At 37.2% G+C, this 19,465-nt stretch overlaps 2 protein-coding genes across 7 annotated transcripts in view; both read right to left on the bottom strand.

Annotated features, from left to right (window-relative positions):
- Nucleotides 1-1,931, bottom strand: part of LOC121297675 (hepatocyte nuclear factor 4-alpha-like) — a 36,500-nt gene extending 34,569 nt beyond the window's left edge. The window contains exon 1 of the mRNA XM_041224112.1: nt 1,762-1,931. Coding sequence (XP_041080046.1) covers nt 1,762-1,810 — 49 coding nt within the window. The 5' untranslated portion in view covers nt 1,811-1,931. The remainder of the gene's footprint in view (nt 1-1,761) is intronic.
- Nucleotides 1,932-6,403: 4,472 nt separating this feature from the next.
- Nucleotides 6,404-11,983, bottom strand: LOC121297744 (peptidase inhibitor R3HDML-like). Of its 6 annotated transcripts, none has more exons than XM_041224216.1 (6): nt 11,835-11,983; nt 10,903-11,123; nt 8,881-8,999; nt 8,058-8,160; nt 7,850-7,965; nt 6,404-7,396 (listed from the first exon to the last, which is right to left on the bottom strand). In XM_041224216.1, exons 1-6 carry the CDS (start codon nt 11,845-11,847, stop codon nt 7,270-7,272), a joined length of 699 nt encoding a protein of 232 aa, XP_041080150.1. In that variant the 5' UTR covers nt 11,848-11,983; the 3' UTR covers nt 6,404-7,269. The 6 variants fall into 6 exon arrangements, with proteins under 6 accessions (XP_041080150.1, XP_041080147.1, XP_041080148.1 ...); XM_041224213.1 differs by having other exon boundaries at nt 10,903-11,258; nt 11,835-11,981; XM_041224214.1 differs by having other exon boundaries at nt 10,903-11,238; nt 11,835-11,981.
- Between the last annotated feature and the right edge of the window lie 7,482 nt (nt 11,984-19,465).

Below are 19,465 nucleotides of genomic sequence, written 5' to 3'. Positions count from 1 at the left end.
GTGACTGTGACACGAAGCAGGTCCTCCTTCAGCATCATGTCTGTGTGTCTCTTTTAGCACAGCAGACAAGTCCTCCCATGCTTCTGGGAGCCTAGGTTTGAATCTGACAGGTCAAACAAGTCTCAGTTCAGACCCTGGTGAACACTTCCACACAAAACCAACACACAACTCGGCACAGTTGGCAGTTTGGGTGGGAGAATCTAAACACAGAATGGTCGGGCCTACCAGCACCTCCATGCCTGACTATAGTCTCATTGTCCCTCGCAATTTAGAAAAAAAAGAAAAACGACAACATTCTAACATCTGAAATGTATTCACTGCTTTAATAAACGTATAGTATGGTTTCTTTGGCATCCATTTCAATTTATTGATTGTTAACTGAAATACTGCTTTTTAAAAGTACACAATAAGAAACAGATCTAGCGAGATAGATGTCCACAGTACATCATGTAAAAATGTAAGTAGCTGATATATGTTCAAAATGAAAGTGTGACGTAAGTAGACAGATGCCTCCAAGCCTCTAGCTTCTTTTACTAGCAACTTGAGCAAAACAGTGTTCAAACCAAGACGTTGTATATTTAGTTAAACATAGTTAATATGCAATTTGAAGTGCAACTGGCATCCTTGCTGCTTTTCTGATACACTTCAAAATTCAGGTACATTAACTATACTATACTGTAGTTATTGTTTACTAATATTTATTACGTGCACTTGGCACTTCATACAGTAACAACATCTATGTAACAGTGATATTGTAGTGTAGATACATTGTGTTCATGTACCTGTAGTTTGAAAAGTATACTTTTAGAACAGGGTTTCCCAACCCTGGTCCCGGGATCCCCTGTGTCTGCTGGTTTTCATTCCAGCTGAGCTCTCAATTACTGAACTAGACCCTTAATTGAACTAATATTTGGCTTAATTAGACCTTTTTAATTGTTCTCAGCTACTAAAAATTGCATTTCAGAGCCCAAGTTATAAAATGTTATAGCTAACTTGAAATCTGCAACAGTTTAAGAGCTGAAAACCAGTAAATAGGTTTAATTAAGCAAATTATTAGTTCAATTAAGGGTCTAGTTAAGTAATTGAGAGCTGAGTTGTGAAGCCCTGTTTTAGAATCAGAACAAGCCCATGCTGTGCACCTGTCAATAATCAATATTGTCTTTTAAAAATCAAATTTACATACATGTCCCCAGATTGGGCTATACAATCTACACAGCATCTGAACAAACAAGCTTATGTGCCTCACAACATCTTCGCTGAAATTTATTCATCTGATTTATGCCAAATTACATTCTACAAATCTTACACACCGGCAGTGGTATCTGTTTAAACTGTTGACAGTAGTTATGCAGCAGAATAGAGTTGCAGGTACTGGCTCTCCAGTCTGAATTAGGAAGTGTAAATGTCCCATTGGGAGTCACAGGTTCGAATCCTGATTGCTTCTGTGTAATCAAATTCCCAGACGTGTCCTGTATATTTTTGTAATGAGCTTTGCATTTCTGTTCTCTATAACCCCTTCGTGTTTCTGAAAACACGACACATTTCTCCTGCAAGGCTATATTTGGTCATATAGTACTTCTGCTTAATATTGTAACTCTGCATATACTAGGATAATGTCCAGATATATGTTCTTTAAGTGTCAGTGGAACTTTTATCTGCTTCCATTAGGCTCACAAGCATTAACAGAAAATCATTTATCCCATACCTTTATACTCTAATGTTGACACACAACAAATGAATAAAAAGTTGCTGGTAGCTTACCGTATGGAAGGTCCATATTCGTGTTGGTCTGCCTGTTAACATTGACCATATCTTGACCCACAAGTTTTCAAAAGAGAAATGATTTGTGGTTGTTTCTTTTTTTACTTTTAGAGAAAAATATTGCAATTGTGTCAGGTTTCTTCGGTTGGAAGAGGAAGGTGTTGTTGGTGTAAGGTAAGGCCTGTAATCCCGCTGTTATCTTATTGATTCTCTAATCTGGACAAATGTGGGTGGGGAGGTTAAACAGTAACCAGGCTCTTCTGCAGGCGAATCTATAGCAGCTGTAACTATGGTTACGTAAGGATAGAAACTCAAACACAGCTTTACTGCCATATTATTTTTTCACTATTTTGCATATATGTCAGTCAAAAATCAAAATGCTCCCTCCATATTCTTGAAGCTTGAGCAATTTGCTGAATTTTACACACACTTTAAAATACTAGCTACACAGAAGTTACACTTTGTTAAATTGATGTCATGCTCTTAGCACAATGATTGGAAAACATGTGACAATCTCCCTGTTAAAGTGTTCATTTCCTCAACAGGAACAGAACTGTCCATGCCTACTACAGTAGACAAGCGTATAATGTGCTACTTCTGTGTCACTGCAGGCTAGTTATTGTGCTTGTATTTTGAAGTTGTTAAAACAAGCTTGCAATATGCTTCATTTTGTGAATGCAGCTGCAAATAGGGCACACATTAAATAACAACAATGTTTGCCTTAAAATGAATTCCTCTGTTGAAAGCCTGCTCTAGTCTGGTGCTTTGCTCCTCACGTACAAATGAAAGCGGTTGATCCCAGGGCCATGTCGACACTTCCTGCTTCACAAAGCTCAAAGGTTCAAACAGTTTCACATTGCCTCAGTGGAGTCTGTAGACCTGGATTGGTCATACCAAAATGGCAGCTGTGCAGTTCAAAATCATCAGTGTGTTGGGTTTCCATTAATTGTGTGTTGCATTGTGACCAATGTATTGAAATTGAATTAGACAGTCCAGGTGGTGTGAGATTTATTTTATTATTAAATAATATTATTTAGTTTTCATAATATTGTCGTCATTTCATATTCAATACTGAACGTTCCTGTTGGATACACAGAAAATGATCTCAGCATTATTATTTTTATATTCGCAAAGTAGCGTTAACTAATACATTTATTCTCAGTTAAACCTCAAGTAAACTGGGATTTACTCTCCATTTCCATACCTGCTTCTTTGCAAGCAGACCACTATTATAATGCATTGAACTTCTAACAGAACCGTGGGGAAATGTGGCGGGGTACACCCCTGTTCGTATTTCTGTATTTACAATCTATGTATGTATTGGTGCACGGGGTGTGGTGGTATTAGTGTTTAAAATGTATGAATTTGTGCACCGGTGTTTAAGGTTGCCAGGTAAGGATTAATTGCTTTCCTTTCCAAAGCGGTTCACATGCAGTCTGTGCCTGGACCTGACTGAATGATTAACAGGCAATCGAGCCCAGGCACAGCTGAATAAATTAGGTGAAAATCTCTCACTCTGAGTTGGGTGTTCAGGCAGTAAGACCGAGTCGTGAATATACAAAGCAACAGAACTACAATTGCTGCTCGTGCTGGATTTCAACCACCACGGTACCTGTTTGTTTTGGCAGTCATGCCGTTTATTTTTTGTGTTTTTAATGATGCCACTCTATGTTTAATAGCGTACCACCAGTAAATAATAAATTGCTCATTACCTTTTGTTAATTAAGTAATTTGGGGTCTGGCTGTAAAAAATATATATCTGGAGAGAGTCTATGGGTGCACCCCTATTGTAGTGGATTTGGCCTCCATGATCGCCTACAGTGAATGTTTAACTGATATTAAACTGTTATCTGATGAATGGGGTGTGAAAAGATTCTTAATGCTGACAGATTCACACTGATTGTAAAGTAAACATTCATGAGTCCCCCGCTTGTTTTCAGTACTAGATTGCATGGGGGATTTCTCTATTTTTTGCTTTGTGGAAACCCCATTCACACGACCTAAACAATGCTGTTATCGCATGAATGGCAATCACATGGTTTCAATGTGTGCCAATCTCATTGTTTGGTATTCAAAACTGTACCTAAAACTTTTGTTTTGAACAATTTCAAAGAATCATGTCTGTAGAATAAATCAATTTCATTCTTGTTGCAATCTTTGTGAGTTTCTTTGTCTGGAATCAATTTTAAACTAATACAATTCTTTTGTATATTGTATTTTTGGATATCAATGGAAGTTTGTTGGAATTCAGCTTTAATAAATAAATGAAGGACTGGACAAAATGTAACTGGGGTTTTTTGTTTTTTATCCATCTTAATGTACTTATGGTCATCTTGTTATTTCTTGTCAACAAAAATGTTGACAAAACCTGATTGGTCATATCAATATAGTCGCTATCTGATTGCAGAATTGCTGTTCTTTCCCCTAGTGAGATGATGTGAAGGGTAAGGCGACCACAGTAAGGAGACCAAAACAACAAACCGCACAGTACCTTCACCATCACTACCCCTACTAACACCAGTGATCACACCATTTATACACCTATAGCCACATGTTTTTGCAGGGAGCAATTTTGTTGCAACACTGGCAGCCACAATGCTGGCAGCGGTACGGGGCACTCCAGCCGTGGTAAAGGGCCCTCCGTTAGTGGTGGCACTGACAGCGGCAATGCTGACCTCAGCACGAGGCACTCCAGTAGTGGCTGGGCACTCGTCTTCTTGGAGAGAGCAGTTAAGCACACAGTGCCCCCACTCCTCGAAGATGAAGCACCATGACTCTCTCGCTCGCCTCCCGGACTGGCAGCGTCTCTCCGACTCTCACTGTCGGGCTGGCGCTGGGCAAGTCTTGTGACGAAGGCATCTCTCAGCCAACTCCACCTCATCTAGATAGAGGGCCTCCCTAAAGAGGGGGTTTATCCATGGACCAGAAAAACTTGTTTAAACACTCATGCACATTTATTTACAAGCATCCCGTGTATTTAACCCCCTCCCTGCCACCCAATATTTCTCCCACACACATTATACAGACTTTTCAAAGGGTGGTGCATTTAGCAGCACACACATCTACAGCTTTCTGGAAATGCAGCTTGTGATTCAATTCCTTAACATCCAGCAAAAGCACCTGAGGCTTTTTGTTTCTTGTGTATCTTTGATTCCAGCCTCAACTTACATTCTGTTTCCTCTTCTCTTTCCGTGCAGCTGCCTGCTTTTATAGCCCTATCAATTATCAATTAAACAATCGTCCAATTAACCTTGAAGCTGTGTTCATACACACCCACAGGTGCAAAGAAAATAATTGTGTGTCACTGCTATCTATTGACATATACAACACATATAGCAGTGGTTTATTCAGACAAAACCAACCTGATTCATCATGTTTTACATTTTAACACAGAGGGCAAGATTCATTTTATTGTAACACATTTCTTTCAGAAAAAAATAAATACAAATTAAATGAATGGAATAAATCTAAAATAAATGACCCATTTTATTTTAGGACCCAATAGTCTTAAAGGTTTTTTTTTTTTTTGGTATGTGTTTTAGAATTGTTTTAGTTTTTTTTTCATTACAGAGATGACAATTTGGAGTAATAGCTTTGAAAATGTGTTCTGGCTGAACTGTGTTGTAATGACTATCGATTGATGCCAGCTAATACCAGCGGACAGGACAAGTGGCACTCCGGGCCACCTTCCTGGCGGACAAGGCGAGGTGGAGGCAGGGCACCAAACAAAGAAACAATAAGGAGGCACAGGCGGCAGGGCTATTTATAGGATCGGTTTGATTACGTATGTGATTAGAGAGTGGATTCTCCTTTCAGAAACACAACACAGTTTCCAATTAACAACCAAAACCTCAACATAATATCCGTTGGCCCACCTTTTATTTACCCTTGCTTGTATTTTATACTTGAAATACAACTGTGTAAATATTTAAAAGCCAGTTGCTATAGAAGCAAAAGTTGTTGCTACTTCCTGGTATGAAATCACTTCCTGTCCTGTGTTGCTCAGTTTCACTTCAACGGTTCAGTAGAGTGTGAGACAACAAAACAAGATTCAGTTGAAATATGATTGAAAAGCCAGATGGAATATAATGTTGTGATTTAATCTGAACTGAGATAAACTGAAGAGGGCTTCACTGTAACTTAAAATCAGCAGATCACTACTGATTGAGGACAGTCAAAATAATAAATGACCTGATTAAAACATGCTTGCATTATTATCTGGACACTGCTATCTCTTTAGTTGCATACACTTTGCATAACCTCCTGTTTGCTTCATGTCAAAAATCATGTATGCCCAATTGTAGCATGGGGGCGAAATAGCAGATAAGACATTTTACTCACCAGTCTGTAAGCTGTGTCCACTTCTTCAGAAACAGTCCAGAAAGTATGTCAAAGTTAACTTATCACTAGTGTAAAGCACCATGAAGCAACACACACACACAGGTTTGTGAAAGAAGAAGCTAGGAGTGGTTTTGTCAGGTGCGTCTTAAGCCATTATTCATTAGTCTATGTGCTAAAGCTTTGTGACTGTGTCTGCATTTGGCTTTGCCAATAAATGCCACTTATTAGAATGTTTACATATTTGGACAAGGTACAGAAAATGGTCTATATATTATAGTCAACTGCACATGACAAAATCATGTAGAAAAAAAGAAAAAAATCCTTTATTCTTAAAACAAAACAAAATACAAACCTAACAGTGCAACATAAAAACATCTGGTTATCCAGATGTAACAACTGCAGAAGATATAACATAGTGTAAGTACAGTTCACATGTAATAAAACAATGTTATAGAGACGTTTTTCAAACTACTAATAAATAATGAAATAAAACCACACTGATTATTTTTTTAATATCAAAACTTATATAAAAAGTAAAATTGAGAATTTAAAAACACTGAAAAAAAACACAGTCTGTTATTAGAATGTAATGGAAAATAAGTCGAAATTATAAATAGGGATGATTGTTTTGTATAACAAATTTATAAATCCCTAAATGTATGTTTCAGCAGGTGTATTTTGATCAACAACACAATCTTTAATTTGTTAGCATACCTGCATTAGTATCTTCTGATTGTGTCTATTAGGCAGTGCTTGCTGTTGGACTGGAAAACCATCTTCAGCCTTAATTTAACTCCAGAAACAGTGACATTTCTTAAAGTGGCATTTCTCTGTACACTTGGATGTCTTAAAAGGGGTTCCTGTTACAAAATACTGTACCTTTATGAGGTCTGTCTTAATGACCTAAGGAATGTGCTTCTAAACTTTTTCTAACACAGTTTCACTATATTACATTGTATTTCATACTAAAAGTGGGTCAAATAATGCCATATTTAATATGTATAACTTAATAGAACAAGCGCCCTTATTATACAGGAAGGAAAAGTTGATAATAGTTTCAATATGTTTTCTTTTTAAAAAAAACTAAAAACACATAATATGAAAACTGAGCACCTCTTCCATCTTGTGGCTTTATATGTGAGATGTTACAGTACACAAACCCTGAAATCAGTTAACTTTATTGGATTTTAAAGCTGAAGAACATAAATTGTTGCTGCAGAAACCTCCGTAACTTGGAGGGCAGGAAGAACAGGGCCTTCCCATCTTGTAGGGTGCTTCCCCGACCCAGTTACCCCTGGCAACAGAAAATGTTAATTGTTAATGTACGGCGTTTGATACACACAATCACAGAATTGTGTGCTAAGTTTCGGAAATTAGTAAGTACACATTGGTAATATACCTGTATTTAAAAGTATATTTTTGATCACCTTTCTATATCACTCTGTCTATCTGACTGCCAACATGCTTGCAAGCCTGTGTGCTTTGTAATATGTTACTGGTGCCTGGTTATTGAATGCTGAAAGGTCACAGTGTCACACGATTTCTCAAGAACCACGAACCAAAGACAAAACAACAGAGGCCTGCAACAGAGACTGGAGCCTGTCTGAGCAACAGTGAAAAAACCAAACAAATATGAGAGCAAAACTATGAACCATTCTGAAAAGGTTATAAAGGCGTGGAAAAGACAACAGCAAAATGGCATTACTTATAAGATAACTCTGGATAACATCAAGATTCATATACTCACTTAATGGAGTAGTTGCATACCAGAAACACTGCACGGTGCCAACTGCTTCCCCACACATTCATGTTGGAGCAGGTGTTAACCGCACACCCCATTCTATTGGTGTTGGCCCACACCATCTGAAACAGGAATTGAAATACTGCTGAGAAAAAAAAAAGGTTTCTTTGAATGCAATCAGATCACAGAATGCAATTCAGGGTGTATTACCTACCTGTGTATAATGGGTACAGACAGAGCCACTGCACTTATTGGGAAAGGAGTAATATTGCTTTTCGTCATGCCATGACCTGATGAGCTCGATGATTGAGTGATATCTGGAAGCAAACAGGACAAATCCGTTCATAATTAAAACGAAGATTTGTGTAACTGGGAGGGTAAGACTTTTCTTCTGCGTGTCCTCTGATCATTTTACTGGACTGCACTGCCCATTCAGTGTTCATGAAAGATGACAATAGCTACAGTCAATGCTCACAGAAGAGGGTTGTTCTTTAAAGAGTTAGTAGGTCCAAATGTCACTTTTTCAATGCCCTTACCTTTTGGTTAAGTCTTACTGCAAATATTTTTCTGTATTCTAGCTTTTACCCTAGTTCAGGAGCTGCTATTCTGTTCCAGCTGCTATAGACATATCGCAGTGTAGATCACTGGCTCTGCTTTTACGATATCGCTGTATAGCGACACATCTATATATATATAATATATATATTATATATATATATATCAATTATATATATATAATATCTATATATACCACTGGTTCGCCAACTAGAATCAAAGAGCAGCTCCTCAGTCTAGATGAAAAATCCTCAAAACAGAAACAATAAAGAAAACCCAATATTTCATCAAGAACTCAGTCTGATTGCAAACATCATACAAAGGTACAGGGAGAGTTAAACAAAAAAAAAAAAACTTGAATGGATTTATTATTTAAACCTCTCAGCAGTCTAGAATAAAATGTGGAATTTTAAACATGATTTACTTAAGGCAGAAATATAGATGACATGCCAACAAAAATTAAAGGAAGAGCCTTGGTTTACCTCCCAGAATGAATGGACAGATTCTGGCCCATGTATCTCATGAGTTGAGGGGGGCCGTGGTCCCACACACACTGTGCTGCCCAGGCTTCGGCAGACTTTGCCAGTCTTTCATCCCAGATCTGCAAGACAACAAGAAAACATGTTCAAATTGTCTGGTTAAGACTTTGTTCAGTCACGCTTTACCTTAAGAGGCACCTTTTAGTTTATTAACTGCTAACGACAAGCTTACTAACTTTTTAACAGATGTTTTCTTAATGGTTAGTTAATATGTCGTGGCTTGTTTATGAACAAACACATAAAGGGCACCTCAAACTGTTCTACAAACATCAGATCTCTACTTCAGGATTATCATCTCCTGATCGGTTGTGTCATTGAAAGGGTGGTACATTTGTTACTTTTAAAGATGTTACTCTAGTAATGTTTAGGAAATGAGGTTTTATTTTACTGTTTTTATTATTTTATAAACAGTGTAGTATATTATTGCCTAGTAACAGTATTAGTAAGCTAAAAAGTGTTCTTAACGCGTAAATCAGTTCTATATATATATATATATATATATATATATATATATATATATATATATATATATATATATATATATAAAATGTACCAGTAATGTCAGAAGCTTCTTTATCCCTTTTATTATAATCAATGCCATTACTAGATATGTAATGCTGAATAAAATGAGATGAATCATTTAATGAAGATTTAACACAGAGTGGACAAGGATGACTACATATGAGAGCTCCGTTTACTAAAGGTTTCCCCTTATCAAGTTATATACAATAGCAATGTTTAAGTATCTGTATAAGAGGGTTAAGGTAAATGCCATTATATTGGTAATCCATTTTTTTCAGCATGGTACACTGGTATTATACTGGTATTACTCTCATATTGTTCTGGTCTAAATGGAAACAGTATATGTGTGTCTCAGCTGCATCAATAGAGTGCTTTAGAGGGTGTTTCAACTATTACCTGCCACATAGCCACTGTGATTGCAGGGGTATCAGAACAGGGTGGGCTTTTGGGTGTAATGTGTAACATGGCCAGTAGGGGACTTTGGGACGTGAAAGATTAACCTCCTCACACCCACAAAGATTCACAGTTAAATGAAAGGTAGAATACCATTTACAGTACAGAGCAAATTATTACCAACAATACATTAAACTGTTACCTATTTGAAAAACCCCTCTGAATAAAATGTGCATTGCAGCAGTATTCATTCATTGAAAACCAACAGCTGATTTACTGGATGCCTTATAACATTAGCAAGGCAGCTTCTGTTCAGTGGTGGAGATGAACTAGATCCAGCACACTGCCACTGTTTCACTAGTACCATCTTCACTGGTCTGCATAAGTCATCTTGTATTCCTTCTAGCATTCAAGCAGCAGAGAATTGATAGGAATGGGACTTGCTACCTAAATGGATAGATGAAAAAGGCGACTGTTTTTTCCCCCTCCTAGCATGCTAAAGAAATTGGACCCCAGGAATGTACAAACCAAGAAACAACTAAGATGAACTTAACCAACCAGTATTATATTCCTGCAGATTTCACAGGCAATTGACCCCTTTAAGTTCACCATGGTGTTTTTGCACAGTAGCTTTGCAGTTTACCACATTTTCTCCCTGCTCATATACTACGCATTTTCCAAGCTTTATCGTGGTTTGCCACGGTGTTTAATACGTTTTACAATCTGTGTAGATGATTTATCATGCTTCTGTACAGACTTTACAAATGTTAATTATATAATCAATCTCTCTATAAACAGGTTAGACAATTCCCTCCATATTTTTGAACTGGCGATTTAACTTTTACTTTTTGAACTCTCTGATTAATTTACATTTTTAAATTTCAAGATGCTGTCTCTGACCAACTATTAAGTTCATCTACGATGCTACAAAACTAGTTTAAAAAAGTTAGAAACATCTTGAAGCTGACGTTTTTTGTTTGTTTGTTAACGTATTATTCTTATTCTTATTACTCTTATTATTTATTTATTTATTTGTTTACATTTTCTTACCATGTATTCCATGTTGGCCGCTGGGGGGAGTACCTGTGACCGCACCCGGTTGTGGTAGTCCAAAAGCGTGCCCATGTCTCGGGAGGAGATGTAACGTTTCCGTCTGTTGCGGGGAACGCCGAGGCTGAGAATGTCTCTGAATTCGAGGTTTGAGTCAGCACCGCTGGCTGGACGCTGCAGGTCGGTAGCGTTTGGCAAGACAGAGGAGGTGGAGGTCTGTACTATCCACAACACAATGCCAGTGAAATACAGGTGGTGATATGCATCAGTCATTTTCCTCTTTGGTGTGTGTTTGTAGGGTAGGGTGCTCCAAAGTGGCTAAAACTGAACAGTAATCTAAAATTAAGTGTGCATGTCTTTAAAAAAAAAAAAAACCAAAAAACATTTTACCCCTTTTCTTTTATATCCAAGCACAGATTTGTGTAGATAATACTAGTGCTGAATTAACTTTTGAATTTTCAGCATAACCTGAGTATTCTTTCATTCAGTTGCAGTTTGCTGAAGTATTTATTTTTACCCTAACAAAATACATTTAGAATTTTGCATGGAATGTATTAATACTTAATTCCCACAGATACAGACAGACAGACACACACACACCAGCGGTGCATTCACAATTTGAAATTATAATTCAAACTGCCACAGGTTCATCAAAAAACACAATTCAAAATAAAGGCTTACCTAATTTTAAAATATGAACAGCACTTATCAGCAATTGTCTATCTCAAGAAAGACATTTAAAAACAGATTATATCAATTAACACTAATTTAGAATTTCTAATTCATTTAGAAACAAACGCGTTATATTTAGATGCAAAATAATGAATATGGTTTTATTTTGAAAACTGGATTAATATGAGAGCACGTGTCATTTCTCTGAGTCAAGTAAGATGTGAGAGAAACAGCTGGTCTGATTCTCACACTGCACATACCTTTAGCAGTCATCCAAGAGAGTTGGACAGGAGAGAGGGAGAGACAGAGTGTGAGAATGCAGAGCCAGACTTGAAGACTAGCCTTAGCAAACAGCCCTTTCTGACACGTGTGGCAGAGAGAGTGAACCTAGCCAACTCCTGCAGCCCTTTGATGGCATCTGACGCACAAACCTTGATCTTTACTCTCCCCATGGGGGTGTCCTAATGTTTAGAAAACACAGATAGCTGATTTAGTTCCCTCAATGCTTGCAATGTGCTTGCCTCCTGGACTGATGTCGCTGGTACATTCTGTCCAACAACATACACACACTGTATGGATAGAGACTACAATCCATGTTATAACTACAAATGTGTTTCTCTTTTATTCTACACATTTTAATCCATTAGATAGATAGATAGATAGATAGATAGATAGATAGATAGATAGATAGATAGATAGATAGATAAACAATCTGCAAAATTACAAGAACAGCATTCCAGTTTGGTGTTCAGTGATATTTTACATGCTATATGTTATTCTATACACAAATATAGGCAGTTAGTTAGAACTGTACCTACAATCCAAAGAAAGAAAGAAACAGTTGGATACTGTCTAAAATTTTCAGATAATATATATATATATATATATAATATATATATATAATATATATATGATATATATATATTCTAATACATTTCATTAATTTATAAGCATGTAAAGTAAGATAAAGAATAAATCGAAACTACTATGATAAACTATCACAGTGGTGTCATCATTAGTAAATTTTTGCAAACTATTGTATAGCATTTCGTAACTGTTGGCATGGTCAAGCACACCCCCCCCCCCCCCAGACCATGGGTTGGTGGGTGGAAGTGATCGTTCTGTAAAGTTGAGGATTAATTTCAAAACTCTCCTGTCCACCTACAATGCCCTTCATCACACAGGTCCCGAGTAACTCCTCAACCTGCTGACCTGCTGTGTCCCTATCTGCAAGCTGAGGTCCTCCGACTCTGGCCTGCTTGTTATCCCCAAGCAAAAGCGCACCACACTTGCACAACGCTCATTTAGCTTCATGGCTCCGACTCTTTGGAACTCTCTCACAGCTTTGGTGTGTGATGCTCCTACCGTCGTTCGCTTTAAATCAACTCTCAAGACCCATCTGTTCTCTCTTGCTTTCCATGCTCTTTAAGTCTGATATCTGCTATTAGCTTTTTTTTTTTTTTTTTTTTTTAAACTGTATATCATGTATTATGCATTTCTCTGTGTTTAAAGTATTATGGATTTTCTTGTTGTTACTGCATCTTGTAAAGCGTTTTGTGGTGGAGGTTCACTATGAAAGGCGCTATATAAAATAAAAATTGATTGATTGATTGACATATAAATACGGTAACTAACATGGCAAAATAATGCAAAATATGATCCTAATTACAGTTCTGAACATAGGTTGCAGCAGTGTAATATTTGGGAGACCAACGTCTGGTTTAAATATTTAAGTTTTATTAGACGTATTTATTTTTGAGCATGTGATGTCCCTTTAAGAATATTTTGAGCCGATTCTGTTTAATTAATTCAACTCGGAAAAGGCTGTTAATTACAAAACAAAGTCTTTTGTTATTTGTTTTTACCTTCATATCTATCTGATCCTGTTCTATTTTGCTTATTTTTTTTATTTCAAACACACCTGCCAAATGACTGACGTTAACTGTTGATACTAACTGCATTTAAATTTCAAGCCCTATCCAAATCATAACATAACATATCATACATCATAACTCAAATGATATGATATCTGCACAGGAGTAAGCTTGTTCTTTTAAAAATAATGGAAAGATACTGGTACAGGTAAACTGCTGCTGGGCTAGATTGTGGGGCTAGATGGGTGTTTTTCAGACCTCACAATGACATCTGGGTCTCCTCACAACTATGCAAAACAAGAGAAAAGACATGTAATTACAGAGTTCACACACAGACCAGCATTACCAGTCTCCCGTCAACACTGATTAACATTGACATCTTAATTACGGTTATCTCCTCCTGGAGGGGGAAAACCCGAACAGATGGTGAGTCTGTAGGTTATCAAATGTTAATGCTGTAATCTGAAAACAGACTCATTTTTACGCTGATGTAAACATAACTCATCACCATAACTCTTTTAGGAAATCTTACTAATTTCCTAAGGAGCTAGTTCTGCAGTCAAGCGGTTCAGTACTTGTCACACTGATGACAATACTTCAGCTGCTAGGGGTCCTGTTGCAAAACATAAAACTAGAAGAAAATAAATCAAGTACACATGTTTCAGTTATTAGCTTCAAGCACTCCTTATTGACTTATAAATGCAATCGTATAAATGTTTGTTAATAGATATCACCATTACACCTCAAACACATATTATAAAGTATTACTGTTGAATCAGTATAAGAAAAAAGACTTAGTCTGGGGTGATTTACACTCTTGCTGACATGTTAAAAGCTTCTAGAGTTTGTAGAAAGTGGAACAGCTGCGGTTCCCAGCACCCACTCACAATGAAAAGTTAAATAAGCAGGTCTTTACATACTAGTTGTATGATAAAGAAGCTCAGTGTTTTGTCCCTGTGCTTTACAATGTAGGCCTCCTCTAAATCACTGCTTAATCAGCATTTTTCCAGCCATCCTGGATTCCAGGAACTGCTTCAGGGCTGTTCTTGTGCCAGGTGTAATATACTGTACCCCTAGACTGCAGTGCATGCCAAAGTACACAGCACCCGCTGGTAGAACTCTGCCCAGGGCCAATGAAAAAGAGAAATGTTGGCTCTGCCTTGCACTGCACAGACATGTTGGATTCTTACTTTAACTTGATTTTTAGGGAAAAGGATGAGCTAGACCAGGGGTTTTCAACCAGGGGTATAGGTACCCCTCTGGGTGTTCCTAAATGTCATAGGGGGTATGCAGGTTGACTCAGAAATGCACAAATAAAAATGAAGTTAAAAAAAAAAAAAAGATCTTGAATTGATCTTTTCTTTAATGGTATTATATATATTAGCGCTAAACCACTGTGCATAAATATTTTATTTTTTATGAGCTGCTCAAAGGTTACAGTCTATAGTTTAAAAATGATCACCACCCTCTACACATGCATGATTTCAATTGAGCAAAACATATTTTGCCAATGGGTAGTGAAATTCTCAAACGCAAAGCTTTAGCTTCGGGATTCACTGATAGTCTTGCCTGGTAAAGGCACAACTGCATGGTGTGCGGGGTGAGTCATAAAGTCAGGGGAGCGCCCAAGTTCTTGGCTGGGGATTCCACAGGGAGTGTTTCATTTATGGTTGCAAATTGTCAGCAGCTCTTGGGATTGGAGGCGATTGGTGTGGTGTTGGGATCAGAGACACACACTGACTTTTAGGTCTCCTGAGAATTTATGGGGAGTTGCTCCAGTGAGAGAACATACTTCAACATTCCAAATTGGGGAGATAAATGGCACTGATTCAATTTTGATTCATGATAAATACATAACACCGTGTAACAATTTTTTATTTTTTTTGTTCCTGGGTAGTAAGTGTTATTTCCTAATTGCTTATGCCTCAAAAGTATAGAAAATGGCTGTTATTCCCCACAAACTTTGCTTTTGTGACCAGGACAGTGATATTTCAAACATTGAACCATTTCAACCATTTCCAATGGGAAAACGGGCAAATGTGTGTCTTTTCGTTCACATAAAGTAAAAAAAAAAAAAAAAAACATATTTATACTAAAGTAATACAAAAATGACTACAAAAGATTTAGAAGTGAGTAGTTTTTCGAGATTTACGATTATACTGTAAATAAAGAATAATTGTAAATCTCGAAAAACTACTCACTTCTAAATCTTTTGTAGTCATTTTTAAATAGATACAAGAAACATGCAGCAGATCAAAGAGTTCAAGAGTTTAGATTCATATAATATGCATGCATTTCAAAGAACCTTCTCCAAATTAACCTGAAATGTTACACCATACAAATAGCCCAAGATTGCCCACTTCATACTTTTACCATACTAGTTACCCATAGTGGAAATACAGACCACTGATCTCTAATCTGTGATTCTTTATTAGGAGTGTTTTTTCTAATGTCTAATTCAAATGAGAAGTTTAACTTGCTTGAATCATAAACACACTGTCTCTCAATGTCAGGATGTAATCATGACCAACAAAAATGACCAATCAGGTACCGGGAAACGACTATCAGAACAGCATTGTGATATCAGTGCATTGCCCTGAAGAAACCCCACAACAACATTAGCAGCAATGGAAATACAATGGCTTTGTAACAAATATCTCCCTATGGGCCTGATGCAGTAGTACACCGGTACTAATATTAATCTGTTTACAGTATTATTGGTTTGGTTCGGACCATTATAGTACTAACAATATACCAACTGTGGTACTCTTCCAACGTTTGCCCCTTAGTAAAGGTTCTTTTATCATTGTAACGTAAATGCATTGCCATTGAAGATTATCAGAGAAGAATCAGCAGCTGCACTGCAGATGTACCCTCTGCCTTTTAAATATTCTATAGGGCTTTGGAATAGTTCACCTGTTGGAGAAAAGCGGTACTTAGCATTCCTTCATAGCAGGCAGATAATATAATATAAACACTCCAGCTTTTCCAATACATTAGCACATTATATCCAAACTTAAAAAGGAAAGATAACCAGTGAAGCATTTAAAATTCCTTTACAGTAACCATCCGGTTGGTTTATTGATAAGGATAGGATTTTCTCCTTTGATTTGCAAATAACCGGTGTAAGGATCACCTTCTGGGCCAACATATTAGCCTTTAGTTTTATGGTTTAATGATTGTGACAAACAAAATGATTCCATAGTTCTTACCCATTCTTGCACTGGCTTGAGCTACATAGGTTTTACATGTGCTTCACTAGGTTAAAAGACTCTGTTTGCAAGCTCTGCTTTTAGATACTTTCTTGGTCATTTCATTTGAATTGTCCCCACCTCTTCAATGGCTACTTTCCTGTCAGTAACCAAAGAGCTGCTTACCCTAGTGATTGACATTGTCAGTACCATGCTTTGACCCAGATTACACTGCTCAGGTGAAATGACAAAGGAAGTGCAAGTGAGGCATGGAAACTGAGACTTTTTCTTAATCTAGTTTAGTACCAGATATCGTTTTTAGATGAAAATGCATGTTAGCTATAACATGTGTTTCTTTCAAAACTTCACATTTAATTAAGCAAAATGAGAAACAAACCTCTTAGGAGTGCTTAGAGATGTTGAATATATCAGTACATGACTGGTATGGGGACATTTGCAGAAAACACCCACCCGAAAACACAACAACAGTAACAAATGGGAAATGATGGATATGGAATGTATTGCGTGCAAACAAAACTCAAAACTAGGGGATCTAGAGACAGGGCGACCCCTGTCAGAACATCCAGGTCCCATAATAAACAGAAAGGTCAATCATGGATCATTCTCTGTTGCTGCTTTCACATGTTCCTTTCAAAGAGTTTGAGACTTTAATTCAGACTTGGATTAAAGTTACTGACCGTAACCCCGGTTGCCTGAAAGAGAAGACAACCACCAACCACGAGGTCGCATCAGTCGCCGCACAGGTTCGATGGAAATAGAGAAATGGCTTCCTTTGGATGACAGTTTTACCTTCTCAGTGGGAGGGACCGAGTGCATTATCCTAGGAAGGGGCCTATCGGTAGCTCTGGTATAGAGAACTCAGTGATACCTACTCAATGGGCAGTCATATCCCATATGTAATGTCATTGGTGGTCATGTTCGAATTGAAAGGGAACTACTACCATCACGGCAATGACAATGAATCCTTTTGAAAAGAGGACTTTAAATATAGCAGACACACTGATGCAAATTCTATCAAGTAGTTAATACTTCTGTCACTAAATATGAAGGGCATGAAAAAATGCTGAACGGCAATATAAAAGGGATTAATCAAAAGCATGAGACACCGACCGAGATCAGCAATGGAATCAAGTGAACAGACTGGACATTGACAGGATATTTTTAGAGATGATGTAATCTACCAGGCAGATCAAAATATTTACTCAATGTGTTGCTATATATTTTATGTGAAGTCATACATTAAAAATGTACAGAATGACCCATGTACACTGTCTTTAAAACAACCCTGAGCTACAGTGTATTCTCTCCTAGTAGTAAGGAATAAATTAATACCGGTATTCCATTTGATACAAACTAGTGAAATATCGATTTGTCATAGTTTAGATCACTGAAACAGCTTCATCCGTCGGTTGTCAACAATTAAGAGTAAAACACCTATTGTGTATGTGGTGGAAATATGTCAACGGAAAAGTTCCACAGCTGTTGAGAGTCAACATGGGATCCCCTGCCCAGGAAACCGTTGAGCAACCTTTTGCTGCATGAAGCACGTCACTTACCATAAATCCAGGCAACTCACTTCACTTGCTATCATGTAATGACACATTGTTCATGTCAGCAGGGCCTGTTGCATTGTTTTGGCAGGCTGAAAACAAATTTACCCAGTGATGTAGTCCTTCACAGTGATAGATAGTGGGAATTGTGACAATGGGGCCTTTCCTTAGGACATTTCCAGGAATCTGTTTACTAAAGATCCTACACTCGCTACAAACTAACTCACATCAAAATCCTTTTGCACTGTACATTAATCCCTTAGAGTTTTCAGTTGCTGGTATACAGGGGATCTAAACAGTGACGGATGTTAGTACCACTGCATCAAAAAGTTTAGCCCTGATGTTCTGCTCATTTCACTGTACTGTGGTAATGTGAATAAGAGGTTAACAATTCAGTCTAAAAATTCAGGATTCTAGTTGTGCTGCAGTCCAAAACAAACCCAGTGTATCAGTGTACTAGCAGACCACAGCATTAGCAGAAGCGATGGATCATGGGTACGTTTCCACTATGGTAATATTCTACATTACCAGTGCCACTGCATTGCCATTAAATATAATTTTCAATATGTTAAACAGGTGAATGGACTCCATAATAAATCCTTGTGAGAAACAAAGGACACAAGTTTTCCCACAACTAAGTTACTCAATCTTCCAATAATAAATATTAAAAAATCCTGTGTAAAGCATGAATACAATCTATAATATCTCAATACAGCAAACTCCTTTCAGCTATTTATTGAGACAATTTATCTGATAAAAAAATCTTAAATGGTCAATTTACACTTAAAAAAAAGGTTATTTCATATAGCAGCTGTTTTTAGTCAGTAATAAATTCATCGTCGGAACATATAGCATTCCCTGATTTTGATATGATGAGGGCATTTGCAATTTCTTTGCATCAGAAGGCTTATATCATATACTTTGTAGCAAATGAGTCATGCTGTTTAATTATTCATATTTAATATAATATACAAATATACCATATAGGGTGCTGTGTAAGAGTGGGTATCAACTTACATCAAACAGCATTCTACACAATATTCTATATACATTTCTACATTGTGAGCTGAGGGTCAAGAATGACTTGTACCTGCCCTAAATTGTATTTAGAATATAACAAAGTCTAACTTAAAGGATGATCCTCAGACAATCAAATAAATGCTAATTAGCTTCTATGATATGACATCAGTTCTTTAAGTCTAGACGTTGTGTCCAAGCATACAAAAGCCTATTGGTGTCATGTGATGTCTACAGA

Source organism: Polyodon spathula, chromosome 23 (assembly GCF_017654505.1).
Source record: "Polyodon spathula isolate WHYD16114869_AA chromosome 23, ASM1765450v1, whole genome shotgun sequence".
NCBI lineage: Eukaryota > Metazoa > Chordata > Actinopteri > Acipenseriformes > Polyodontidae > Polyodon > Polyodon spathula.
This window is presented reverse-complemented; position numbering and strand designations above follow the sequence as displayed.

Excerpts from the sequence above, each read along its gene's own strand:
- LOC121297744 (XM_041224213.1), bottom strand. The coding sequence starts at position 11,175 with ATGACTGATGCATATCACCACCTGTATTTCACTGGCATTGTGTTGTGG. Across the intron at positions 9,000-10,902 it reads CGGCCAACATGGAATACATG|ATCTGGGATGAAAGACTGGC; the intron begins GTAAGAAAATGT and ends GTTGTCTTGCAG. Across the intron at positions 8,161-8,880 it reads CTGTCCATTCATTCTGGGAG|ATATCACTCAATCATCGAGC; the intron begins GTAAACCAAGGC and ends GTTTGCTTCCAG.